Source organism: Kryptolebias marmoratus, linkage group LG19 (assembly GCF_001649575.2).
Source record: "Kryptolebias marmoratus isolate JLee-2015 linkage group LG19, ASM164957v2, whole genome shotgun sequence".
In the NCBI taxonomy this organism is placed as follows: domain Eukaryota; kingdom Metazoa; phylum Chordata; class Actinopteri; order Cyprinodontiformes; family Rivulidae; genus Kryptolebias; species Kryptolebias marmoratus.
The window spans coordinates 15,934,509-15,962,494 of record NC_051448.1 but is presented as its reverse complement, the minus strand read 5'-3'; the positions used below and the strand labels follow the sequence as shown (position 1 = coordinate 15,962,494).

At 39.6% G+C, this 27,986-nt stretch overlaps 1 protein-coding gene and 1 long non-coding RNA gene across 4 annotated transcripts; one reads left to right on the top strand and one right to left on the bottom strand.

The window, feature by feature from the left end:
- Positions 1-26: 26 nt before the first annotated feature.
- fermt1 (fermitin family member 1) lies at positions 27-11,496 on the bottom strand. 2 transcript variants are annotated; one of them, XM_017409017.3, is made up of 16 exons: positions 11,373-11,496; positions 9,782-9,939; positions 7,700-7,797; positions 7,038-7,173; positions 6,775-6,915; positions 5,619-5,802; positions 5,430-5,532; positions 5,212-5,319; positions 3,291-3,422; positions 3,068-3,117; positions 2,596-2,720; positions 2,196-2,302; positions 1,448-1,672; positions 1,230-1,354; positions 1,007-1,148; positions 747-920 (listed from the first exon to the last, which is right to left on the bottom strand). In XM_017409017.3, the coding sequence occupies exons 2-16, from the start codon at positions 9,933-9,935 to the stop codon at positions 747-749; spliced, it is 2,004 nt and encodes a 667-aa protein (XP_017264506.1). In that variant the 5' UTR covers positions 9,936-9,939; positions 11,373-11,496. The 2 variants fall into 2 exon arrangements, with proteins under 2 accessions (XP_037837616.1, XP_017264506.1); XM_037981688.1 differs by lacking the exon at positions 11,373-11,496 and having other exon boundaries at positions 27-920.
- LOC119618016 lies at positions 11,375-27,986 on the top strand. 2 transcript variants are annotated; one of them, XR_005234544.1, is made up of 4 exons: positions 11,375-11,514; positions 13,455-13,560; positions 14,568-14,614; positions 27,919-27,986. It is a non-coding gene; the product is annotated as an uncharacterized LOC119618016 (long non-coding RNA). The 2 variants fall into 2 exon arrangements; XR_005234543.1 differs by lacking the exon at positions 27,919-27,986 and having other exon boundaries at positions 14,568-15,271.

Genomic DNA, 27,986 nt, shown 5'->3' with positions numbered 1-27,986 from the left:
GTGAAAATCATGCGAAAACACTGTAATTCAACATGTTTCCTGTTTAATTTTAGAACATTTTCAACTCGTGATCCCATAGTTTTCAACACGGACTCACATTTGAAAAACATGGAACATTTTTGTGGTCTTCTGTAACAGACATAATGTTTAAGTAATAACGGATTAGCTCTTTAAAGCAAAGGACGTCTCACTAGTTATGTGAAATTTCTTTATTTACACTAAGCCCTCCTCAGACTTGCTGTGAATACAGAGGCTTCACTTTTTGGTGGTGTGGCAGTAGTTAGGGGTGTCTATGGCTGTGTTATATAAGTATCCCATATACTTTATCTCATATAAAGTAGCAAATATAAAAAAATAAAGTCTACTTTCAAGTACATCACATGACACGTTTATAAATTCAAGCAAAGCACATCACAATCTGGAGATTAAGTTGACTGAAGCTCAATGAAATGTGTAAAATAAGTCATTCAAGTTTAATAGGAGAAAGTTATGAAATGTAAAAAAAAGGTGGCTTCTCACAAATATTAGCTCATTTGTAATTTAACAAACCAACCCTAACTACATATTTACATTAGCATAAAGATATTTCCATATGTGATGTCAGTGTAAAGACATTATGATATTGTTCTGTGAGCAAAAATGTGTTATTTGTATTTATGACAGTGGTTTAATGAGATTCTTTACTTTTACACTATGAAAATGAACACAAAACACATCACAAGATGGGCTGACTTATATTTCTTTGGTCATTCTTGGCCTCCTGTTAGTTTATGAAACAGTTCTTCATCTAGCGTCTCATTCTGGTCCTTGGATCGCGTAGAGAGGAAGATGTAACCGCCGATGAACTCGTGGACCACCTTGCAGTCGCAGCTCACCGTGCAGAAGGCTATTGTCACATTGTTGTCAAATTCTATTGTCACCTGAAATTAGATACAGGAGATTAGGGATTCACATACAGTATCTGTAGAAAAGGCTTCAAAATGTTTTTTGTTTTTTTCTCCCTTACTTGTCTTGTTTCCCAGTTGACGTTCCACTGCTTCATGTTGGCAAACCTCCATGTGGTGACGGGCAAGCCGGAGGACATGTCAATACGAATCATTCGGTTGTATGAAATCCCTAGAATTTCCTCCTTTTTGCCCCCTCTAAATCTGAAAAACAAATGAAAAAAAGACAGTGTTTAAATGTGTCACCAGATGTATGTTTATTTTATCAAAACGTGTGCACTGTACTTGACAATGTAGTAGTTGATTCCAAACTCTGGGAGGGACTGCCAGGCCTGGATGAAGCGCATCTTGGCCTCCATTAGTGACAGCTGGGCTATGTTCTGATGGGCCTCCAGGATTCGAGTTGTCAGCTTGATGCAACCATGAAATGCAGAGTTAGCAACATTATTTAGCGAGAAGACTCTTTATAGTTGATGGCCAAGTCATGCAGGTCTCAAACAAACCTGCTTAGTCTTTTGCTTTTTGGCGTAACGCGGGGAAACGAAACATTCAGAATTCATTTCCATGGCATCAAGGTCCGGAGCTGCCTGACCAGGAGGGGGCGCCAGGCTTTTCATTTGCAAAAAGGACTGGATGTTCTTCACTTCTGTCTTATAGGAGCTGTAGGCCATTGTTTTGCCTTTGGAGGCGAGGATACATGCAGCTTTCCACTTGGCGTACTGCGTTTCCTGCACCGGAGGGAACACACACACAGAATGAAGGACTTAGTGTAGAATTTGCCCCCAAATTCCCAGGAAAGTGCTCTTAAAGGGATATCTCAGAAAGTGTAAAGTGGAGTTCTGGGGAAAGGTTATGAGCAGTTTATGCGTTATCTGTTGTGTATAGCTCAAGTCTGCCTAAACTGACATCAATTTAGCAATACGCAGTTATTAAAAAACATTCTGCAAGCACAAATAGAGTAGCTATTTGTAGCACTGTCAGTGCAGACTGAGGCATCGCCAGCAGATATATAATAATATTAGTATCAGAGTAACTAATGTAAAATTGAAGGTGGTGTCCTAACCTCACCTAAAAAGCAAATCAATCCACTTTGGTCTTCACTCCAATAGGAGTAGCTGTTAGCTCATCAATCTGATCAGAAATCTATCTACAACAGGTAAGATATTAATTATCCATAACCTTTCCACTGAACCTCACTCCCAACTATCTGAAACATTCCTCTAACCACTCAGGCGAGGAGGGGAGCTTTACGTTGTCACATCGGATGTAGATTTCATTCATCCCGTCGGCAACCGGGAGCAGGAGCTTGATGCCAAACTTCTTGTCCGTGACGTGCACGTCAGGAACCACCTCACAGCCTGTTGGTTCAAGCGGGGGGAGATTTTAACTAACAGCAAAGCAAGACCAGCAGATGCACGTTGGAAGCAAATGTTAACTTTGTCTGATTGTTGATTTTTAGAACTTTTTCCAAACTGACCTCCACATCTAAATATTCTATCTGTGTATATTTTTAATATAAATCTGATTTTCATGTTACAAGTATTTACCACTGCATGCAGCGGATGTTTTTAGCAGGAACATGCTTCACTTGAAGGCTATGAAATATTTATGAAGCAAAACACATAATGAAAGTATGAGCCTGTGTCCCGACCTCGCAGATGAAACTGCTCGATCGGCTCTCCGCTGGAGGCCTCCTTGTTCTTGTAGTAAGAGATGGTGGTGTCCTTGAACACAAACCAGTACTCTTTGTATGACCGCAGAGTCAGTCGTCTGGGCCTGAATTAACACACACATGTACATGTGAGCAAGACTGCGTCGCTGATAAAAAACAAAAGGTGAAGTTATTTTTTTAAAGCAATACATACTATTTCCAGAAAGCAAAATTTAAAATGATTTAAAAGAAATGACACGATCAAAGTAAAAACCAAAGCTGTGATCACATCTAGCAAATTTGTTTAGAGGATATTTAAAGGCTGTTCAATGATTCACAATTAATCTTCCGAGCTACTGCATTAAGCTAACTGAGCTGCAGATTAAAGCATTTAAAGGTAAAGAAAGAGAGAATTGCAGTGACAGATAAGTGAGACTTTACTTCAGTAATTTCTAAGTAAAGATGAGTTTACCTAAACAGCCGGAGGTAATCTGCCAGCTCTGGAATGTCTGTAATGTCTTCCTGGAGGCAAGAGAAACAACCGTCAGTAATCTTCCATCTCCTTGTGACAACATTAAAACATGCAATCAGGGAAGTCTACTCCTGACTTCAGCAGAACAATGAGACATTCTGATGTTAAAAAAAACCAACAACTAGAACTCAAAGTTTTCAGCTTGCTTTAAAAATATATTTACCAGAAGTCTGTCTGTGTGCCCGACTTCAAGAGTCACCTCCAGGTTAGAGAGGGCAGCCTCTACTTCATCGATTTCTGGTTCATTGGAGCGGTCCATTGGCTCGCTCGACATGGTCAGTTTGCAAATGTGATACTGTGAAAGGAATTACTCTTGAGTGGAAAAGGGCAAAGGAAACCAAACTGCACATTTAGCGAACAGAAAGGACACGTTAAGAAGAAGTTCTTCAACTTGACTTAAGCAATTCTGAAAACAGGCTGAGTCAGAAGGAAGGTTGAGAAAAGCCCTCCGTGCCAGCCGTTGCACCAACGTGTAGGTGAGCGCAACACTCCCTTTGAATCATTGTGATTTCTGAATCACCGTCCCAAAATAAGAGCCGAGGATGGGCTGAGATTTACACACGGAGAATAGTTCATTTAAAGCCTTTTGGTAATCATTGCATTCTTAAAGCATTTTTTGTCAGCGAGCTTTAATTCTTGCTGCGCTAGGTTTAAGTCTTTCCACTCCTGTCTTTTCTGCTGCCTCCAGTGGGATTTTTCTCATGTCCCGACACGTCCTTCCATGGATTTAGATACCAACCTACTCTCCTCCATTCTGAGCTCATAAACCCACAGCAGACTGTACTCAGATCTAATGTCTGTCATATTTCTGTTTCCTTACTGAGGGGTAGCTCATGATTATAAATCTGACTGAATCAGGATGTTGTTCATTTATCACCAATGCCTGCTAAAAGTGCTTTTAATAATAAATCATATAGTACATTTTTCATTAGGTCATTTTTTTCAAAAAAGTTCCCCCAACTCAAGCTCTAGCCACTTTTACAGAGCTAAAATTTGATGCGGTAGAAGCTGAGAGTCATGAGCACTTAGAGATCTTGCAATATTGCATGAGATTGAGTATAACGTTATTTTCCAGGTTTAAGTAAAACAGCTAAAACTTTGTTATTTCTCAACATAGGATAATCTCAGTTTAAAACCCTGGCATTAAAGGTGACGGGCAGTTTGCATTTCTTTGAGGAATGCTAGACCTTTAAAACATTTATGTATTTTATTTCCTGAATTCCTTCAGCATTATTTTATTACATTAAATATACATATACACGTTGTTCTGGCTACTTTGGCACATTTCCTGAAGATTTTCTGACAAATACGGTCTGATTTCTAATTTTACATGTTCTCAAATATAAAAATAAAACCCAGAAATTAGAAACAAACAGAAAAAAAAGATAAAAATCCACAACTCACATGCACACAATGTTCTGTAGTAGCATTGCAAAATGTAAGGCGTCTTCAGTTTTATAAAATATATTCTATCATTCCACCAACATAAATTATTTTGCACAAAATATTTAAATTATCAAAGGCTAAATTCCACATAAAGCCTTCCTATTGTCACTTTAGGGTGATTAAAAAAATAAATGTTTAAAAGGAAACACTAAAACTTCTAAAGAGTTAAACTTTTACTGTCACGACCTTCTGCTGAAAGTTTCTTATGATGTTTTTTCTTTTGTATTACAAGTTCTACTTAAAATGAAAAAGATCTGTACTGCATATGTCTATTTTAAATCAATTGCCTTGCAAACAAGAACTCCACTTCTCCATTTGAATATACTATAAATTTCAAATTCAACATTCATAATTATTTATTAAAGTATTTTCTAAATACTAATTTATTTTTAGAAGTTGTAAAATCTTTACAGACATAAAGCATAACTACATTTCAAGTCCTTCTGTAACTTCTAATTGTACTGTGACAACTAATTTAACACTAAAGTTCAAAAAGATGAGACAAGCGAATAAATACAACCTTCTTGTTAAATCTTGGTAACATTTGTGTATCACTCAGTGTAACCCTAACTTTGCTATACTCTTGCTAAAATTAGAACGTTCAACACCTTAACTTATGTTTGCTTTTCAAGGTTCACCTGCAGCGAAGCGAACATCAGCATCTCCTCTTCGGTGCAGTCGATCTCCTCCAGCAGGATGGACCACCGTGCCTGTTCGTAGAGCTGCGTTATCCTGACGGCATCGTACTGAAACGTGAAAAAACACATGCTGACTCAAGCTTGGACCGACAACTTCAAACCAAGGCGGCTCTGTTCTTGTTTCAGGGAGCTTCACAAAAACAAAAGCATCGTCTTACTTTAGGGTTGAGGTCAAAGAAGACGTTGTACTTGAAGCGAAGCAGCAGCTTGTCCTCGTCCTGAATGTCTTGCTCCATGAGAGAACGCGACGAGTCCAGCCACCTGTCAGTCGTAACAACCAATGAGATGATTTGCAGATAAAAAAAAATAAACAACTTTAAATTCGGCTAAGCGTTTTCCAATTCTACCCTGCGCTGTTGCTTGCTTTGTCCACGAAGGACAGCGGCTGATACAGCTTGGCGAGCTCGGCGGGAGGCAGGTTGGGCTGACACTCAGCTAGAGGGTTTTCTCCAAACCAAAGGCTGGTGGCAGACATCGGCATCCCGTTCTCTGGGTCGTAGGTTGCTGTCATGGTCTTACCGTACATGGAACCTTGTTTGGAGGCAATAATAATTACAATAAGTTTTTGCGAACGTGACATCATTGCACAATAAATTTACAGATGTAGTTCAGCCACCTGTCAGAGGTCAACTAGGAGGAATTTAAGCCAGAACAAGATTTTAAATGAGGAATGAACATTGGGAATAAAAGTTTATCGAAACAAAATAAGCCACATGTGAGATCGGATCATGTTAGAGCTTTGTTGAAAACATTGGCATGTAAGGTGGGAAGTGGATGTATTCCTTCAAGGAGGGCTATTTTCATTTTTCATAATAATTCTGATATTGAGTCACAGTGGGTGGGTTATACAGTAACAACAGAGGGAATTCTTGTTCAAAAATATAACGACTTTTAAAACCCTGACTGTTTATGGTCTTTATTATGCTGCTGATTGCACTTATAGTCATTTTATTTGTTAGTGGCTCACATCATTTGTGAGCCTTTTCTGCCATACATGTTTATTTCTTGACAATTTGTTATGTTTCTGATAGTATCATTAAGAAATATTTTTTATTATCAACATCACTATACTGTCTACAAAGTTTAAACATAGAGTTGTATTTCTAGATTAGAATAAATTACAGCTTCTGTTGACCAAAATGTGATCTTACTCACTTTTTTGTGCATAAACTGCCAAAAAACATAAAATACAAAAATCCATACACAAAACTATATACAAATACAATTAACAACCAAGTAGTTAAGACATCATTCAAAAAGCAAATAATCAAACAAGATGTTGACCAGTCTATAATAATAAAATGTCTGAAATCTTTTTATCCCGAAACTTCATCATTGTTTGAAAAACCCAACATTTTTCCCCTAACAAAACTTTCCTCTTCTTACATCACCACAGTTTGCTGTCTAATCCTCAAACTGGTTCATCTCATGAGTGGGCCTCTGTCTGCAGGAAAAAAAAAAAAAACTTTTTGTTTTTAGCCTAGTTGATAAAATTTGCAGTACCTGTTCCTCCTGGTCCCCCATTAAGTGAATCCCAAATGTCCCAGATGTCATCCTGAGGCGAATTCTTCTCTTTCTTCTTTTTCTTTTTGGAGGGATCGTCTGGAGGTTTGAGCAAAGACAGTTCCTCTGATCGTCTGATGTCTGGGACGGAGCAAAGAGGAGAAGCGGGGAGTGAACAGGAAGAAGAATATGTAACGAGAACGTGTCCTATTTTCTCCTAACTGACACAAGTGGGTGGGATCTTCAGGATCAGATGCACTCACTGAGAACTCTGCAGATTTCTGACACCGTCTTGAAGACCACACTGGAGAAGCAGACTGTCATCTTGATCGTCTTCATGTTGGGGAGCTGCAGCAGCAGCGGTTTGTGTTGGGGTGTGTAGCGCAGGTCAGCATCGGCCTATGGAACCAGATTAACAGGAAATTAGACTAACTTCAGCTACAAAATCAAGATCTTCGTCCAGTGTTCAAACTTACTCTTGTGTTATCCTAAGGAAACATTTTTGTGCCCCAAAATTTTCACACTTAATAAAAGCTTTAACTTTCTTCAAATACATTTTTACAGCAGTTTTCATCTGATGTGCACTATTGTCATTTGCTGACATTTTCCTAATTTCTTTAACACCCTTACTTGAACTGTTTGAGCTCGTTCTTTGTGCTGTCAAACAAAGTCCAACAGGTTGTTCCTGCTGCACCAAACATGTTATAAAATTAACTATCAGCCTGTTAGCATGAGGAGATGATTTTTATGAAACAGTTTTTAAGAGCAGCTATAAATAACTGCACCAGAACCTAATTACCTATACATGCAGGATTTATCTGTTACACAGCGCTCACTCTCACTAGACTTTCTGAATCCATCTCTAGGAAAAACTGGGGATTTGGGGGGGGAGTTTAATGCTCTGTTTGACTTTTATTCATATTACCTGAATTCCATACTTGTCCAAGGTCCAGTGAGTTTTGAGCAGCCAGCATTTCCTCTGTTCCCACCACAGTGCATGATCTGACCAGTCCTGAGGAGCCTCTGCAGACAAACAGATTGTTAACAGTGAAGTTCACATTGTGTTAGTGTAGATTTTCAGTCATCCAGTTCATAGTAAATCTACAAGACTAAAAAAAAAAACACAATTGTAATTTTATTTTCTTGTTTTTGGGAGACATTTTGTTACCCATCTAAAGAGCTTTCACAATTCAAACTGAAAAGTGTGGCGGTCCAAGCTTTTATAGTAATAAGTACTCAATTTATGCTAACTGAACTCACATGCAAATCACTCCCTTCTCCCTTTTCTTCCTCGTGAGGGTCATTAGGGTCTGCATTAGTCTGGTCCACACATCGCACGTTTAAGAAAACAAGAAATTCCTTTGGAACACAGAAGTTAATGCTAGAACAGAACCAATGTTCTTTTTGGTTGAATCCTGAACGGGTTTTAAATCTGTATAAATGAAGTGATCATTGCCTTCATAAAAAAACAACAACTAAACAACTAAAATCCCACCTCAGATAACTATTTTTAGGTATTAGGTTTATCTCATCTTGCTGCTGTATGTTCAAATATTCATTTTTCTAAAGCGTTCAGCTTTAATTAGTTTAGTTTAAAAGAAAGCTCATGTGACACGATGATTGTGTGAGGGGAAGTAGGCGGGACTTAAAGCTCCACATCGCTAGTGAGCAGACTCTGGTTCCAAAAATAGATCATATGGCAGTGAATGGGATCCTGTGGGTTCAGTTCTGAACAACAGGGTGAAACAGGGAAACTTTGTTCATCTTTTTCCTGTCGCTGGGTCCAGATGTCAAATGTTTTGGTCATAAACATGAAGGTGTGAAACAGTGTAGAACTGTTTGGGGATTAAATTAAACACTGCGCTGTATGTATTAGAAAACTGAACCCTGAGACCTCCTTGTTTTTTCTCATTTGATATAGTATATGGCTTCCTTTACCCTTTCTTACAAAGCATTTATTTTCTCTGTCCAAAATCTGGACATTACAGTCCTCAGATGAGCTTTCCTCATCCTTGAACTGTAGATCAGGGGTGTCCAATCCTGGTTCTGGAGGGCCACCATCCTGCATGTTTTAGTTGTTTCTCTGCTTTTTACAATCCTGATTTGAATGACTGAGTGATTAACAGGCTTCTGCAGAACTTGAAGACCTGCTGAAGAGCAGAGAAACATCTAAAACGTGCAGGATAGTGGCCCTTCAGGACCGGGATTGGACACCACTGCTGTAGATGGACAGCTTAGTCTTGGCCTCACTCAGCTCACATAAAACAGAGCAACTCACTGCAGTTTAAAATGTTGGAACTCCAGATTTTTTCAGTTTGGATATACTGTAGAAAACTCAATGAATGAGTACCAAAATGTCTTCAAAAATAATAATAAAAAAAAAATCCATTCACCTTTTTTTGTCTTAGGATTCAAGCTCATATTAGCCTCGTCTAACACATGAAAACATACAGCATTTAAAAATGTCACCCACATTATGAATCAGCTAACTGATGGGTGAGCTCAATTTATTTTTCCGAAAAGCTCAAACTTAAAGGCAATAGGCCTTTGGCAGGGTGTACTTCTGAATGCTTATTACATGCTCCAAAGCTAAAACATTTTAAAAACAATTACATCTGCTAGTCACAGACACTCGCAGTACCCACTGGTGTGTAGGTGGTGTGGTTTAATGAGTCTACCTGATATCATCTTGTAATACTGGGCTGAACTCCATCTGTTGATGACAAGCTGTTTAGTCATCTTCTATTTGTCTTGTGACTTTTAAAACCACCTTACTGAAATTCCCTTTATATTAACTTTGCTGGCTCCTCCATATTTATGGGCGACAGTAAAGAGACGTCAGATAAGGTTCTGGATATACTTTGACCCCTAAGGCTACACAAGTTGCTGCATTGTTACTAAACAATGGCCTTGTGGTGCAGAAGAATGCGGCGCAAACAAGGGTGTGGCTCAACACACAGAGCTGTCGTGGCACCAACAATCCACCAATCCATCTTTAAAAACTTACTGATTTTCTCCACCAGCTTGAGCATGAGCCCTCCAACGTGCAGGTCTCCTTTCACCCGAAGTTTAAATTTCATCGACTCAACTCCCTGTTTCTGGTCCACCTGCACAGACAGCTCCCATGATACCGCTTCTCCGACCTCCGCGGCTGTGATCATGGCTCTAAAAGGACAAAAAGTGAAAGAGTGCAGTCATTTTTAACAATGCGTTAACTTTTTTTGAAACATTAGGAAACACTGCAGATAAAACAAATTCAGGGTCGGATTCAGTGGATTCAGTGTTTCTCAACAGTATCATTGACTTGGCTGGCAGGGGAAAAACTAAAGAAACAACACAGATCTCTTGGTGTTTTTTGTCTGACATCACCTCATATAAAACAGATTACAACAACGATCTCCACTGCAGTGTCTGCGCAATGACACTGCAGCCCCTGAAGTCAGCCAGTACAGTTTTAACTAAAAGAGTTAAACATACACACCGGCAGACACACACACCAGAAACAAGAGATGAGCCTGCAGAACTCTCTGCTGATAATGGCACAGACCTGCTGGATGATTGGTTGGTTTTAATGACACAGAGCGAACAAATGATAGACGACATAGAGAGGGTAGATAAGAAAGGGGGGGATGAGGGGGTTGAGGAGGAGCAGGGAGGGCGAAGCTGCGTGGAATGTGCGGCGAGCACGGACACGAATCTGGTGCAAGAGAGAGCACACGGAGCAACAGTCTTCACACACACACTGCACCAGTCCCTGCCGGTTTCAGATCTGTACATAAAGTGAAAACACTGACACAAGCGAGCCTCGACCAGGGAGGAGGGAGAGGGGGTTGGGGGGGAATCATCACTTGTCCTACCACTGGAAAAGTGTGAGAAATCATGTTGCCAGGGTGCAAGATTTAATGAACAGACTCTGCTCTCTCTTTGTGCTGCTGCAGCAGGGTACAGTCAGAAGGGTGACGTTGCATGCCTGCTGAGATGTGTTAGAGCACGCTGATGCTGAGCTGATCCCCAGGATAATATAATGGCTACTAAAGAGAAGAAAAAGTGATAATAGGGCACCAATAATTAATTTGATGATGGACCATTTCAACAACCAAGGACTGATTACATTGTCTATCTATCTATCTATCTATCTATCTATCTATCTATCTATCTATCTATCTATCTATCTATCTAGCTATCTATTTGAGTTACATGATATGTATGTATAACTTAGAGAAAAATCACCCTTTTTCCTCTTTAAAGAGACATCATCAGCACTTCTTCTTTAAGTTAAGAGGCCAACCATCATGTTTACCAGGTCAAACATAAAGACATTGCACGTCTAAAAGTTTCAGTATTACCAGAAGAACAAAGTTATAGAATAGCTTAAAGAATCATGTTATACACGTGTACTTCCTGCTCTGTTGGCCTGACCCAGATTAGCAGCACCTGGACTGTGAGCTGAAGGCGTTCAGGTGATAAAAGGAGTCCCGCTTTAATCAAACGCAGCTGGGCCAAAAATCTGCCAGAAGTAACGGTGACGTTAGCGACTCCTGCCGTGGCTACCTGTCTTGAAGTTGCTGTAAATATGAGGGGGGAAAAAAAAACCTTACCTTCGGTTTTTCGCCGGTGAATTATTCCTGGAAGTTTCTCGTGGAGCGAAATAAATCGGGAATAAGGAGTGAAAACACGCCCAGCGGTTCAGCCAGGTAGAGGGAAGTGGCCAAAGCGAGTCGCGTTATTACGCACACACAGGTGAGTCTGGTCACGTAACAGTCTGGAGTCCTTTACTTTAATATTACTCTTATTTTATCCAATAATATCGATTCAGAAGGTTGGGACAAGAAGTTAAAATTGAAAGTTAAAAATTCAAAGTTTTGGAGCTTGAATGTACACGTCGTCAACTCCAACGAGAACAAAACTAAAAAAAAAATAAAAAAAACTTTGAAAAAAAATGCGTTTTTTGTCAGCATGTGTGAATGCTGAGTGCTGAAATCTTAACTGTTAAAGTTGAAACTGCTGATAAAATGTCCGAAAGACAGGCTAATGAGCAGAAAGGAAGCTAAATATAGCAGAACACAAGCTAAAAAAGTGAAAACAGCATAACTTTGGCTTAAAGCTAAAGCTGCAAAACAGTATCTAAAATCTAAAAGCTTCAAAACAGCAGCTAAAAGCATCAGAACAAGCTAAAAAAGTGAAAACAGCTTAACAGTAGCTAAAAGCTAAAGCTGCAAAACAGTACCTAAAATCTAAAAGCTTCAAAACAGCAGCTAAAAGCATAAGAACTAGCTAAAAAAGTGAAAACAGCATAACAGTAGCTAAAAGCTAAAGCTGCAAAACACAAGCCTAAAACGTCAGAAGGTTAGCCAACAATTTAGTGACCAAAAATAGTCAAACCGATGCTAAAAAGCGCAAAACAATAGCTAGAATTGGCAAAACAGATGCTAATGTTAAAACTAAGATCCTGAAGACCTCGTCGCCATCAAGCACCTTTCAGATGCAATTAAAGAAAAATTAAGAGCTTCTTGTCCAACATCAGTGCATGACCTCACAGATGTTCTACAGAATGAATGGGCACAAATGGGCACACTCCTGAGGGCTTTCCACAAGATTTTGGAGTGGAAAGCTGAAATGCAAAGTAAACGTTTTAGTACGCTGACGCTTTAAGTTTAAGTCATGACTGGAGATCAGGGGGCCGAGCCCAAACCCTGACTGAAATGCCTGTAATCACAAATTAACAAGTCTGACAGGGTATTTTTCTCACTGAAGTAAAACAAGGTTTTCCTCCTATATTTGCAGAAGAACCAAAGCTTTAATTTGCACAAAGTTAAAGCCAACTAGTCAAGTCAAAAGTTAAATTTTGCAGCATGTTTATTAAACAAACTTTGTTGCCCAAAGTGACGCACAAAGTGTAAAGCATAACTTCAGCAATTAATATAAAAACAAGGAATACATTATAATATTTCAATATTTCATAAAACAAAAAGAGTTAAAATAAATGAATAAAAAATGTACAGTAAAAGCCAAGATGCCCTGCTCAACTAAGACTCAAAGCAGTGAAATATTATTTCCAGTAAAGATTGATGTGCTGTTTGTTCTATTAACTATTTTTTATTTGTAAAATTCTTTAACAAGTAAAATACAGTAGAATACTACTTAAACTATTACGTGTTAAGCAGTAGCTATACATAGTAGTATTTAAACATTCAATATATGTTAGAAAAAATTATTCTAGGAGTTTTTTTTACAGTAAAAAGTGTATTTTAAGTTGACTGCTTTAGTCAGAAACTGAGAACATTTTTGAAGACATGTACGTAAAATAAAAACATAAAAGAGTTTTTTTGTTTGTTTTTTTACAGAGGGTATAGTTGATGGGGTAATTTGGTTTGTTTGTTTGTTCTTTTTTAAGAGAAAAGCCCACATAATGAATAATGTCCCACCTCAGAAGATCCAGCCCACCTTCCTTAGTGCCCACACCTTGCTCAATGAGTCAATCAAGATGAATCACATCAGCTCGTCTTCTCCATCTCATGACGTCAGCTTATGAAACTGCAGTAACACATCATAACACTTAACATTTGTGCAGGTGGTGTTCCTTACAGCCAGCCGTGCTGATTTATGGTCAGTTTTGTAGCTTTTATTTCTTGACACATACGTTACTCGTGTGCATTCTGTGGGTTGCTCTTCTGTTGCAGTCATTTTATCCTGAGGTGAGCGCACGTGGGAAGCTTGCCACCTTCTGGTCTCTGTTGGGAAGATCATGCAGTCTTTCAACATTTGTCTACCACGTACAGTATCTAGGTAAGGAACATTACTCTCATGCGCTGTTGGCTGGAAGAAAAACACAAACAAACAAACAAAATAAATATCTTCATTTAAAGTTAAGTTTTAAGCTTTGGTTCAGTTTTAGGTTAAATATTCATTTACAGTTTCTGTATTTTGTCTGAATGAAAACATCACTCATGTAAAACCCAAGTGATTATTCCTGCAAAAGGTCACAACAGTTTTTTTCCCCCTTTTGTGCACATCTTACACATTAACCTTTCCTAGACTCATTAGCCTAATGCCACTAATCTGTTTTATCTTTTATTGTAAATTCTTTTTTAATCTCTCCTCCATTAGGTGTGCTAAATATCTCATTGTAGAAACAAAGCAATGCAAAAAGATAACTTGAGATTGTAGTACTTTAAATACCAGATTTTTTTTATATAATAAAGCTGCTGTTTTGCTTGGTAATTTTTTTGGAGTGTTATAAAGGATTTAGTTTATCGTTTATCTTCACATACACGTGTTTCAATCAGTAACAATATATCCATGTTCAGGGAAACAATAATGAATATAGTGAAATTATTTTCTATCCTAGCACTTTTCTTCACCTACGAAGCTCATCCTTTGCTCTGATATTTGTTTTTCTGCCACACAGGGGCGCCCTTAGCACATACCAGAATCACAGGACAGAAATGTGAATCAGCTTTGAGAGGAGCTTACTTCTTTTCCTATAGAAACAGACCAGTGTTGATGCTCGCTTCAGTTCTTATTTTGATATGATGTGAACTTAATCACATATTTGTTGTAAAGAGCAAGTGTCTGTATTAACATTATTTAACACTATCAAACTCTCACATTTCGCTGCACTCAGATCACTGAGCATTTTAGTAAAAACTAAACTGTTCTATTCATAACACTAGTTTTCTATAGTATAATACAAGCCGTATTCCAAGAAATCTTTATTGATGTCTGTTTGTTTGATAGAAGGATTGTATGCATTTCAGATTAAATGAATTTGTCTATTTATTTTCTCTTTCCAGCGAGGACCACTGTCAGAGTCGTGCACAGGAGAAAACGCCTAGAACTGGTGGGTAAATATTCAAGGACACTTGGGTTTAGTGGGTGCTCTCTTACTCACAAGGTCAAACAAAAAAACTCAAATTGGAGGACAGTTTGTTTGACCATTTGACCATTTTGACCACACCCTGCAGGATGGGAGAAGCAAACGTGCCTGAGAGTCCATCTGCTCTCTGTTCCATCACAGTGTTTAGTGCTGGCACAGGAAGCCATGTTGAGTGCTTGCGTAGAGAGAGGAAATGTCAAATCCACGCGAAAAACAAATAAATAAACCCCGAACGTCATAAACTCTGACGCCGCTGTTAGAGCACATGGAAAATGGCATCATTTGGCCCCGTCTGATCTGGACACGATGTGGGTATCATCATCACACCTGCGGTTCAGTCGACAACCTGGTGCTCTCAGTTCAAGCTCAGGATAGAGGACAATAATCAGCTTTATTGCAGTGTCGGGCAGAATGATAAAATACAGTCTTTAGAGCGATGGGGGGAGAGAGAGAGGGAGAGAGAGAGTGAAGGAAAACTTTTGGACTGTGGTTTCAGACACAATAAATTACATCTACTACCTGAAGCTGAACACACTTGGAAGCGGGTGGGAAACAACATCTGTAGAAGCCTTCGTTGGTGCTCTGTATTTATGGAAAGAGAAACCTCCCGGTGACCTGGGAACACGCTTACCCAATTAGCAGCCTTGCCGACGGATCAAATGGAAGTGAAAACATTCACTGCCGTGACGGAGACGCATCACAATGCTCCATTCATGCTGCCGAGCCTTATGCTTTGGGGGTTAGGTGGACTGGGGGGGCAGGGGGTGTTCTTTAAGGCACATAGTGGGTAGGTGGTATAGGTGAAATGGAAAAATTAATACAATAAGATACTACCTTACTTTACTAGTTTGTTTGTTTTTTTATCCTTGACTCTATGCCAATTTTGTGTCCTAATCTAAATTTGAAAATAAACGCTATTCAGAGATTTGTAGTGTTACAGAACAATGCTCATCTGTGCGTTATACATTTGCGTCACGTCACTTGCTGCTTCCACTTGGAAACTGCAGAATCTACAATCCAACCAAACCACAGGTTTTGTCCTGAGGGATAAAGGCTGAGGGGGTCAGAAAGTCTGAAAAGCAGTATTAGAAGTGAGGCTTTTGACAGCACCGGCCTCCCGGGAACCAAAACTGCGCTGCCTTATGGGCTGGAAACTGTTACAGGTCGGATTCAGTTTCTTTCTTTGAACCTGTTAAAATCATGGCATGTCTGTTTTCTCCCTTTCTTCCCTGAAAAAAAAAAAAGTTTAATTTTTATGCCACAAACCTACGTAGCTATTATGATATTCTACACCAAGTCAAGAAGGAGGAACTTGCATCTGCCAAGATATTTGTTTTCCAAATGTCAGTATAATTAGAAATTTGGCCATGATGAGAGTCTACCCAGGTATTTGAGCAAAGTGGATGACTAAATATAGGCTCTGGATTTATAATAGTAGCTGTATTTGCCTAAATTATACTCTCTTCTTCTCAGACTATGTCATCCTTAAATTCTTGTGACTCTATAGAAATACTCTTTTATTCTTCAGAAAATTAACAAATGTTAGCAAGCAAATGGTAGTGGTGTTAAATTTCTTAAGTTTTAAAGAGTGAAAGAAAACAAGTTCATGCATTTATCTTTATATTCTGTCCAATCCAGCCAAGTTTGATATTGCCTTTTCCCCTTCTGTTCACCTTCTCCTGCACGAAAACATCTGATAGAAGTAAAACTTTTTAATCATGTCAGGTCAGATAGCCATAAATACAGGTTGTCAATGCAGTTTGACCCTCACACCTAACAGAGGGGTTGTTCTAAAATGTGGTTTGGAACAAGATATCAGGTATTTAAACATTTTTGCTTCTCTTGAAAAGTGGCTACTGTAAAACGGATTCCATCACAGAGTATTGCTTTACCTGTCACTGGCAGTATTTCATGTCGTTTATGCCTTGCTGCCCAAAACAGCAAAAAGATGTGAATGAACAGAGCCATATGGAGAGATGGTAATCACTCACCTCGGACAGATGTTCAGCAAGTCCAAAATTGAAAGACGCACAACCACGTAGATGACATTTTCAGGTATTAAACCTGATGATCTCACTGTCCTTAGCTGTTGAAAACATAGTCAGTTTCAGCAGGTGTGCATGAAGGTTTGAAGTAGCTGACATTTCTGTGAGAATATCAAACATCTTGAATGCCATATGCAGTATTGGGACTTTTATTAGTTTTGTCAGGGAATGTAGACGCCCCAGCAGGACCACTGCCCATGTTTTATTAATGATAAATCGACTCCATTTGTTGCAGGTCATTATTTCCAGAAGGGTTTTTGGTTGTAAGGGACATGTTCAGGGACGTATTTAGATGCCACCCAGCTATGGCTTCTGATGCGGAGCTGCACCGAACAAACAACCGTTGACCCTGGATTTAAAGTTGCCACGACTGATCTCACAGGTACAGCGTAAGAGGAAGCAGGGCGTTGTGTTCCTTTCCTCACCACATCAATTTGCAAACCGGTTGTGAATGGGTGCCATTTTGAAACATGCAAATACGGGTAGCCTCTGCCTGTATCAGCTGATGCGGTGCTGTGTTGTTTTTGGCTAGACCTTAAAGGCCTGAGGGGAGAAAGCTGTACTGAGAGTTAGAAAAGGTCGCATAAACTCTAGTGGGATTACTTTACCAACACTTTCCATGGCTGAGATACTGTGAATAGATCCATTGTGGGGTGGGTCTCTGCTCTCGGAAAGCAAACCCTGTCAGGGTCCAGTTCATTAGCGCCTGGTTTACTGTTTGAAGTTAGTTGTTTATCCGGTATCTAAAGGGAAACCCCATCCAGGCATATGCAGCTGTGCGCATGGCTGTGCGTGTATGTGGGTTTTTTTGATGCATGTGTATTTATGTGCAGGCTGTAGGATGTACTTGTATAAATCTACAAGATTCAAAGGATCCACAGGGGGTTTCCAGAGTAAATGGCTCAAGAGCAAATAAAACTTTCCGTGGTGCAATAAAACGTATAGAGAATGAACAGTAGGTACATTGGTTCTGTTCTTCTGGTGGGGAAAAAAACCCTAAGAAAATTTTGAAAAAATATGTACATAAGGCCTCAGAACACATTTATTTTCTGACAGGCACAACCTTGACCCTTTTAAACAAGCACAAAATGTTAGAAACAAAGCATAATTATTTGTAATGTTAGATTTTACATGCACCACTTGCCTTGAAAATCAACAAGATTATTTCATATTGTTTCGCCTTTTCAACATGTAAAGGAATTTGCATTTGTAAACACTAACACTTCACCTCTACTACAGTCACAGCCTAATCTGTCCATTTGAGTTATCCTACTGTATTTCTATCATGTGAGAGTGCCTGTGTACGTTTTCTTTCTTTTTTTTTTTCTTTTGTGATCTGTTTGTTCGTTGGAAGGCGTCCATGGGCCTCTGGTCAGACAAAAGTGCTGCGTTGAGCAAAACCTCCACTCCACTTTTATGGTCTGTGTGGGCCGTCCTATTTGTACATGCTTAAAGCAAATTAGGCCAGCAGCTGCGAATGGCCGTTCTTTTCCATGTTGGCTTTTCACGATAAAAATATGCTATGGTAAACCTGCCAGTTTGTATCCAGAAATATGTGGCCCATTTCTTTTGGCAGTGACACATTAGCATATTTGCAATCAGCACTTCAGTTTTCTTGCCTTTTAAAAGAAAGAGAGAAAAAAATCAATAGTTGGGATAAATTGTTGGAAGTGGAAAAAGGTGCCTGGGGGGCAGAAAGAGAGGGCCCACCTTTGCAGGATGCTTTCCATGTGTAGAGACAACAAACTCCAGAAAAATGAGTATTAGACAACAGAGGAAAGAAGGCTGTACCTGATGTAAACCCAGACTTTGGCTGAGAGTGACATTAGTCCATCACATATCATCCAGCTTGAATCATCAAGTCAGGAAAGTGTTTTGTATAAATTTTAGAGTATTCTTTATTTTTTTACTTCAAAGGTCAATAACTTTTATTTGCCTTTAATTATATTTTAGTGTACAGGAACTGAGTTGTGAGGAAGAGGATGGTTGAACTGTTGAACAACTATAGTCTACAACATAACCTTTTTTGACAGTTTGAGTCTTCAAATTACAAAATAAATGATTAGCCCTACATGTTTTAACCCCAGTGAGCCAAGCATAACAGCCTTTTAAGAAGACTTTAATCCCGACAGTATGAAGTAAATTTAATGCCTATCATGAAGTCATCGGTCTGCACCCAGATGCCACAGAGTAAAGTGAACTTTTTAATACTTAAATTAAATATCACACATCAGTCTTATTTCCATTGATCAGTCAAGTCACCATTATGTCTTGAGACAGCTGGGAAAAGTGGTAGGTAAATATATTTTCTGACAGTGTGACAGGAATAAGAAATAGTCCCCGCTCGGAATTGAGTTCTTAAACTAATCATCCATGATTATAGGCTTGGAAGCCAAAATACACGCCATGTGAAAGAGGTTGTTTTCATCTGCATGCTGCAGCAGAACAACTGTCTGACAGTGTTGCCTATGCTCCTGAGAGTTCTCACTCTCCCTCTGCCTCGATTCGACTGGCTTGCAGCAGGTCTTGTGGCCCCGAGGGACTGTCCTGGGAGACCTGGACAACATTGGCAGCGGGCGGCTTAGCGGTGCCATTTTGCTGTGGTGAGATGGACAAAAGCATCTCTTGTTGTCGCAAGCTGTTTGTGGTGCTGCTTTCCCAGTCCAGTGGAAAGGAAAGGACAGCCAATGACCAATGCCAAACAAACCTGCTCCAACTCACCTGTGCAGTGAATGTGGAACCGGATGACCCAGATCTGGATGGAAACCATTGCAAATATTTCCCAGCAAGGTCTTTGGAAGAAACATTTAATAGGGCCTCTCAGCAGGGAATTCAACTAACTGTAAATGACTTTGACTCGCTTTAGTTTGTGTCATCTGTTCCTATGAAATAGTAAACAGTCACATTGCCATCAGACCATTTGGCATGTGACTCAGGCATTGCAAGGTGTTGATTAAAGTGTAATGAAGCTATGTTGCTTTGAATCGTGTGCTCTTCTTGTAACATAAAAATAAATAAATAACAGTGCAACAGAATAGGGAAAGAGAATGCTCGTAAGATTGAAAACAACTTTAGTGTTGTGCAGTGCTGGTTGCAAGGCAAAATTCTTTCAACCAAACTACAGCTCAGTTTAGAACCATAAGCCAAGCTGCAAATATTTGGCTTGGCCACAAATATGGAATTACATTGGCTTAGAAACCGTAGAAATAAAAAACGACAACCTTGGGAACAATTAAGCAAAATAAAGTGCAGTTACACCAAGTGCTACTGGTTTTCCACTTCATCCAATGGGAGAAAAAAAAAAAGAAAACGACAAAAGCTGTCGTAGAAGAGTTTATCCAACTTAATAAATATGTTGAAGCATTTAATCAAGCCATGGCAGAGGTAGTCATAGCTCACTTTTGCCATGCTGTATAGCTTCTTTGTGTTACACACAGCTGTAAAAGGGAATACATCTTCTTGCGAGTTCATTAATGGGAACCCAAAGTTGTGGTTACTTGATGGTCCATTTCAGCCACAAATATAACCAAAAACATTTAATAGGGCCTTGTGTTTCCACTAAACATTTTATGCTCTGACAACACAGTCCAAAACAACTTAAATAAACAGTAATCAAGTCTTCCTCTAGTGAAAGAGAAAAGCATTCATTTAATGTTTTGATCTACTTTCATTGTTTCCTTTCAAAGTTGCTGCAGAGCAAGAAGAAGCCAAACAGAAGCTTGAGACTTGATAGGAAACAACTCACATATACATTTTCTGTGAGAATGTGTATGACGGGATACACTAAATGACAAACATGTTATTTTTATAATATATTAATAAACTTACTTCTTAAGCTTAGGATTGTTGTAAAGGTGTAATAAATCATGTAGTTAAATTCCTATTTAACAAACTGTGAGAACGGTCTCTTATTGTCAGCCATTGAAGCTTCACCTGCAGAACAAAGGAAGCTTAAAGTCCATTGCTCTCACTAACAGAAACAATAATATGGTTAGCCAGCCACCTAGCTAACCATCTTACAGACTTTTAAACCAGCTTTGTTTGCTCACAGCTGAGGCTCAAAAGAAAGGCAAGACCAGTGCAGAAAAGGGCCAGCTTTGACCGTTTTCACACAAAGAGTGCACTGTTGGCTAACAGTAAGCAGCCTGTTTCTGGGAGGTTTGCACTGTTTCTGGGGCCCATTTCATGGAACAGTTAGCAAGGCCAAAGGCAACGCATGGACTGGAGTGATAGTTAGGGCCTTCAGGGCCAAACCTGGGACTGGCCCGCTTGATCTCCCTTAACACCCCCCTTAGTCCCCCCAAAGCTTTTACAAAGCTGACTGGGGGCGCTGGGTGCTGCAGGTGTCCTCTCATAAAGGCCTATTGGAAAGACTCAGCTAGCATTTTTTTCATCCCTACAGTGGTCACAAAGATTAAGATAGTACTGAGGTTATTTCTAGTCACTAAACACTAACCATGTTTTTTATATATTTATGTTGTCACAATATGTGAAATACTGTCTGTGAAAAAGTAGCTGTATGTCAGGCAAGTTAAATGATCATGGATTAAATAAAAACGCAGTTGGCTGTAGGAGTCTTGAGTGTTGAGGAAAGTGTGATTAAATCACTTAGCTTAAAGCAAAACAGTCCAAGCAATTATTATTGGACAGATTAACATAAAAACATGACCCAGACATCATCTCAAGCAGCTGCCTCTATCCATCACGCTACTGGGTTAAGGCCAGATCATTCATCACTTTTTTTCAAAAGCACATTTCTTTCTACCTTCCAGCTGCAGCATCAGTGTTTGAGAAGCGACTTACTCTAGCAGAAACAGCAGTTGCAACTAGAAAGAGCACTTTTTGCCCTTATTTGTTTGGTTTCATTGAGATGGAGAACCCAGATTTACAGTTTGTGTGGTGCAAAGGCCAAAGAGGAAGAAAACATGAGAGTAAAGACTCAAAAGAGATTAATATACAAGGTTCTCTCCTCCTGACCACAGAGTGGGCATAAAGAGCCTGGCGGCTCATTGATGTCAGCTGTAGCTGTGCCTATCCTTTAGTTTTCAGTTTGGTTTGGACAGAGCAGGCGGCCTGGCCTACAGGAGTTGGGAGGACATGGCCCAGGCTTTCCCACATCACTCAAGGGCCCCTGATAGGTGGTCACACAGGCCTATAATGACAGGGTGAGAGATTTAGTATTAAAGTCTCCTCTGCTGCCTCCCCTGCTCCTGTCTGACGTCAGATTGTTAAATACGGGGATGAGAGCATGGCATGGCCTACAGGATAGGGAGTTAAACCTGTCTTAAGTATAGAGCTTTGTGTGAGAGAAGCCTGGCTTGGTTCCATTGGACTGTTTCTATGGACTCAAGCTATACACAACAAGGGGAAATTTGAAATTGCAGTTATTCTTTAAAAGGATTAAATATGAATTCATTCAAGGTAAATGATTGCAAGACTTAAAAGGAAAGGACTTCCTACTAACATAATAACTCAAAGAGCCATAAATTTGTTGGGTAGACTCAGGGTTAAAAATACAGAAATACTGGCCAAGAGATTAAAAGTGAAATAATTCACCTGAGTTGTTGATTGTTTAAAAGTTCTGACATGCCATCTTTTCAGTTTTCTAACAATGATCCTATACAGTACTGTTTTTTTTTCTGGCTATTTGCAGAGCATTTTGAATTTATGGTATATAAATCTGGAAGGCCTGGGAATAAAGAAATTATATGAATGCTGGCTTTCAAAACTGTCATATGCTCACAAGTAAAAGACCTAATTGTTTTTGCCAGTTTGCAACTCAAGCGTACAACCAATATCCAAAGCAGATTAACAACATAAAAGCACCTGAATGGTGCACCTGCATCTACAGATCATCACACCAATGTGGCATTTAACAAAAAGGCCTCAGTCAAACACGCCCCCTGACCTTCACCAGCTAACATAAACTAATTAGGGTGGCTTTGAAAGAAATGGTCCACCATTGGATTAATCAGCCTCCACTGATCTTGACCATGCAATTTCACTCTAGTCTATTCTCCCCGCTAGAACCTCATTATCACACATTTTCAAAGGACTGCAGTGGCAAATGGTAGGGGGTCAAAGAGATGGAGAAATGGAGGAAGAGGTCATCCAGGAAGGGACTTCCCCAGATCCTCTCTTCTCACATTGGACTCAGAAGGAAAATGTCAAGCGTGAAGCTTCAAGAGTGGTCAGTACTGCTCAGTCCGGTAGGCAGCACAGAGGGGGCCTTTGTCCGCCATCACTTAGCACCAATTACAGCCCGTCAAAATAGTTTTTCTGCTGTGGGGCGACGTGTTAATGGGCCCGGTTGGGTGTGAGGAGCGACCTTATCCTCACACACCAACCAGGGGTCAGGGGTTAATAGGGCCCCTTTGATGTGGCGGATGAGATTTTGGCAACCTTTAGCTGGCTAGGGAATGTCAGAACAAAGCTGTAGAATGTGATACAATTAGGCGGACAACTTGCTGTACTGAATGGCATTGCCCCATAGAAGTGCGTCAGCTAGGAGTAGATTGGCAACAAAACACTAGCCAAACAGGTGTCTTGGAAGGTCAAGGCCCCCTCCAAAATGTGAAAGAGGACCCAGGTGGGGACGCAAACACTCGCTAAATAAGGGTTTTGCTTGAAGTGGGCAGCAATTAAAAATCCTGTTGAACAAATAACTGCTCTTCTGGACACAAAGAAGGTCCTTTTGTACTTGTGAAAAAGGTCAGAGACCATCCAGTCTTCCGCTGCATTTCCCCTCCTAATCCTGAGTTGGAGCTTGACTCAAACAGGGGAATGGGCCAGCAAGCCTGTAGGTCGGCCTCAGCCAAACTTGGAAATTGTCTGCTATGCCAAAGTGAACTTTGCACGATTGATATCTGACCTATACTGTGTTTCCTGAGTTGAAGTAATCAGTGATTATCTGATTTAAGATGAAAAATTAATCTTGGCAAAATTGAAGGTTTATAACCCTGAACTGTGCTACGTGTGTTCGGTCTCTGCACATGAACAAAAAGCCAGCCCTCCATTTAAGCTATAAGTCTGGGAACTACATAAACTCCACATGATTCTTTAGTTGGCTGAAAAATCTCTGTCAAAGAGTGCTGGATATTTTTATTTGAAAAACATGTACTGAGCAAATTCAACCACATGTAAGTCTGTGGGAACTTGTTGATAGCATTTGCCCACATCTCTCAAAAACACTTTCTGGACTTATTGATGTACAGTTCATTCCCCTTACCCAATCGGCTTGGAAATGGTCGTGGTGATCTGGCTCCCAGCTTCATCTACTTAATGTTGAAATAAAAGAGGTGATTGAACTCAGCCTCCAAATTGGATTTGTGTAATCTGTATCAAGTTTGAACATCCTGTGTAAACACAAGCGTGTGCAGATGCCGGAAATGCCACGGCTGGAAACAAAAATGCCCGTTGTTGATTTTGGAAGAAAATCAGAAGAACAGAATGAGGAACGAAGCATGAACACAAGCTGAGGTCTGTTCGCTTTAAGTAGATGGTCAAAAGCTGCTTCTTCAAAGCATAAACAAGCCCACTGAAATAGTAAAGATTAATTACAGTTGATATGGTATAAATAATCAAAATAATTTGCAACAGTTAAGTAATTTACAGAAAAGCATCACCCTGAAAAATACAGACCCCTTTTATTTTTATTGTCATTTTTAAATTAGTGTAGAGTTTTTAAATGCGTAAATCTCATTATACTTACAACCTCTGGGAACACAATCTGTAACCTCCCCTCATAACCTTTACATCCAATTCTACTTGGCACAATGAGGTGGAAGCAAAACTGAAGAAACACAAACATCATTAAAAAGTTCATGTGTTTCAGTTAAACAACCCTTTAGTTATACTCTCATTTCCTTAATGGCTTTGCAGCTGCATTTCACCCCTGTGTTAAGTTCCAAATCATTGGCAACAAACATGGTCTCTTTTGCTTTTTTCTTCTCACAGATAAGTAAGCATATGACTTAGCCGTGATAGGATTTATTTGCCTCACAGCGAGGTCTGCACCCGTTCAAGCCCAACTCATTAGAGAGTGTGTTTGGGAGAAGGTGGGGAGGAGTGAAGGTCAGTAGCATAATTTAAAATTCAGTGCCTTCTCGGAGCAGCATTACAACAGGTCTCCTCGGCTCCCATTGAATGAGTTGTTTGCCATCAGGTTGACGTGATAATATGTGGAATACTGACTCTTGCTGGCTCGTCCTACTCAATCACACAAAAACACATACACACATTTTTATTCTTTATTAAATATGGATGTATTCTACTCATTATTATTTAGGCTATTTGCACTTATTGCACATACTTGAGCTGTGTGGGTAAAATTGATTCATGATGCCAATATTTAAGTCTGCATATGAACCAAAAGAATATTAGTAATCCAAAGTCAAAATCTAATTTAGATGTTTTGACACTTTTATGTGATTTATCTTGTCAGATGTCTGCATTGTGCTGATGTGTGAGTACGATGCCCTTGTTTTTGCTGTTGTCTTTTGTTGTTTTCATTACCACAGGCTGCTGCTTTATAACTTATCAAAGTGTTCATCTTGATCTTGAAGAAAGCTAATACAGCAAAGGGGAAGAATGAAAGAAAGAGATGAAGGAGACAAAAGAATGACCACATGTGGTGAAGACATAACAGCAAAGGAAGACAGAAAGTATTTGAAAGAGAGAGAGGGGAAAGAATGCAGTACAGGCGGAAAAATAAAAATGTAAGGAAGACAAAGACAGGCGAGAAAGAGTGAGATGTGGGCCATTCATAAGCAGACTTCTCCAAAGGATCACGGGCCAGCACACCTGCTACTATTCACTTCAGAGGAAATAGACACTCTGTGGAAGAGAGGCTCTTGGCCTCGGGACAAAACCGCTGCAGCGCCAAATTAGAAACAGGAAGGACTGTGGGTAAGGCTCAGATTAAAAACGTACTCCCCACATGGACTCAATATACTGCAGCCCTGGTCCCATTCTGGAAACCTAAAACCCAACAGCACTATTTTATGTCCCAGTCAACAGAACGCCTGGTGTTTGCACAGTGACACTGTGGAGATGCAGTCCAATGTCAACCCCTACATGTTAGTAAACTGTAGCGTTCTGAATACTGCCCATTGTAATAGGAGAAAGAAGTCTCTAAGTACAGTATATGTACAGTTTACTCTTCGTAGAAGTTGAACATCAAGTTCTGCTGTGATAAATGTGGATACATAATAGTGTTGCATCAGAAAAGCTTGTCACCAAAATTACTTTGGTCTACACAAGTGACAGTATACATCATACAAGTAATGGAGAAACATGTGGATTTAAAGAAAACCAGAGTGATTTTCCTTTGCTTTCTTTCTAGTCTATAACATTTATCATTATCAGAGCTAAATGACATCGTATTCAAGAACAAAGAACATACAGAAAATGTGGACACAGATGAGTAGAATAGCTAATGTTGTCAACATGCAGCTAGCATGAACCAGTGATTCACAATCCACTTTTTAAATAAATTAATCTAATCTGAGGTCTGGGCATGTGCATGAAAGAGAAACAAACATTGATATATATCTCCTACCTCCTACACGCCTCTTGCAACCTTTGACTTCGCAGTCCTTAAATTTCAGCGTACAGGAGTTGTAAGATATTTCTTGTATATTTATTGTATGTCAAAATGTTCATTTAAAAAAAAGAAACAAACATTTTGCTTTCAACTCAAAGGAGAGCAAAAACTTATTTGCTCATTCTTATACAATGTTTCCATTTGCTCATAGACTTTTCCACACCATGTCCCCCGTAATTTTTATTATGTTCAGTGTGCTCACAGATGCTGAGGACATCCAGAGGTTGTTTTTTTCCATTGGGAAATAGAAAATCCTTGTAAAGATGATACATTTTTTTGTTTACTGAGTAGAGCTCAGTCAGTATTCACAGGAGGATTCCACAACCATCGGGACCAAAAATTATGTTCTGTCTGCAACTTCTCCGATCACATATTTTGTCATCAAAACATGAAAACAGAGGTCATCACTGAAATTATGAAACTCTACGTTTACTAAACATTCTTCTGACAAATGTCTGCACCAGGCATAAACACATACATGCATATGCACATTTTGCCAGATGGGGGAGTGTGCTCGGTAGTAAGCCTCTAAGAGGAAAACCTGCCATGATATCACCCAGGGGAGTGCAGGTGCAGGGCCGGGACAGGAAGTGAGTCACAGGAAGCTTGGTGAGGCAGACTTTGCCATGCTAGTGACAGGCTGTGGGAGTGTGATGTGAAGGACTGTGAGTTACACTTTGTGGCTGAACTGGCTGGGGCCCCCAAGCTTTGGGCTTGCTTTCTTGAACATGTCATCTGTCATCTACCTCTACAATTAGATTAATGAGGTCTCCTTTCAAAATATCTGACAATATTGTTGCACCATGTTCAATTTTGCAGGTAGTCTTTTTTCATATAACAAGTACTAGTTTTCTTTAAAGAAATTGCACCACTCTCTGGCTTTTATCGAATAATTGTTGAGATCTGATTTTTGTGTTTACTGCATCTGATCAGCAGGTTAAGTGCAAACTGCAAGGAAGACAAAGTTTATAGCATTGTGAGAAACCCAGGCTAAGAAATGATTGTTGTCAATGTTTCAATTGAGCATTTTCTAAGCTGCATGGCTTCAATAAAGAGCTGTGCAACATATGCACCATATGGACAGATGGATGGATGGATGAAGGGGATATGCGTGTGTCCTTGACAATGGCAGTCCAGTGGTTTATACAAAGCTTATTACACTAATGAGAAAAGTGTGGGGAATGGGTTGGTCCCATACCACCCAGTCTGTTTACCCTGGTGGACAGCATCTGGAAGCGGCCTCCTGGTAATCTGCTCTGAGGACAAAAGTTTCAGCACCAGCTTGTTCTCATAGACCACCAAGTGAGGCCTTGAACTCCATAACAGGTCTCAGGTTTTCATAACTTAGATCAACTGATGCTTGGGGTCCTGAGGTTCCTCAGCTCCTCTAAGGTTCGATGTAGAATTTTCCATTTAGTAATCATATTTATCTATTTGTTCTGGTTTTTTTCATTGCACTTAGGTGAAAATTAATTGATTTGGAAAAAAAATATTATTTTCGATGTCTATTTTACAGTGCTGGTCAAAAGTTTGGGCTCCTATGAAATGAAAGTAGAGAATTAAGAATATTGTCAAAGATGTATGCAAATGAACCTTTCCATTTTCTATCACTTACCCAGAGTCGAAGAATAGAGGTAACCCAGGCAATCATCTCACTAGTGGCCCTCTCCAGCTTCTCCTGGTGGAC

What these genes read in the sequence shown, in the direction of transcription:
- fermt1 (XM_017409017.3), bottom strand. Translation starts at nt 9,935, where the DNA reads ATGATCACAGCCGCGGAGGTCGGAGAAGCGGTATCATGGGAGCTGTCT. An exon ending in AAAGCAAGCAACAGCGCAGG is followed by an intron (nt 5,533 to 5,618) that starts GTAGAATTGGAA and finishes TACGACTGACAG; the next exon opens with GTGGCTGGACTCGTCGCGTT. An exon ending in TCTACATCCGATGTGACAAC is followed by an intron (nt 1,673 to 2,195) that starts GTAAAGCTCCCC and finishes CCTCCGGTGCAG; the next exon opens with GAAACGCAGTACGCCAAGTG.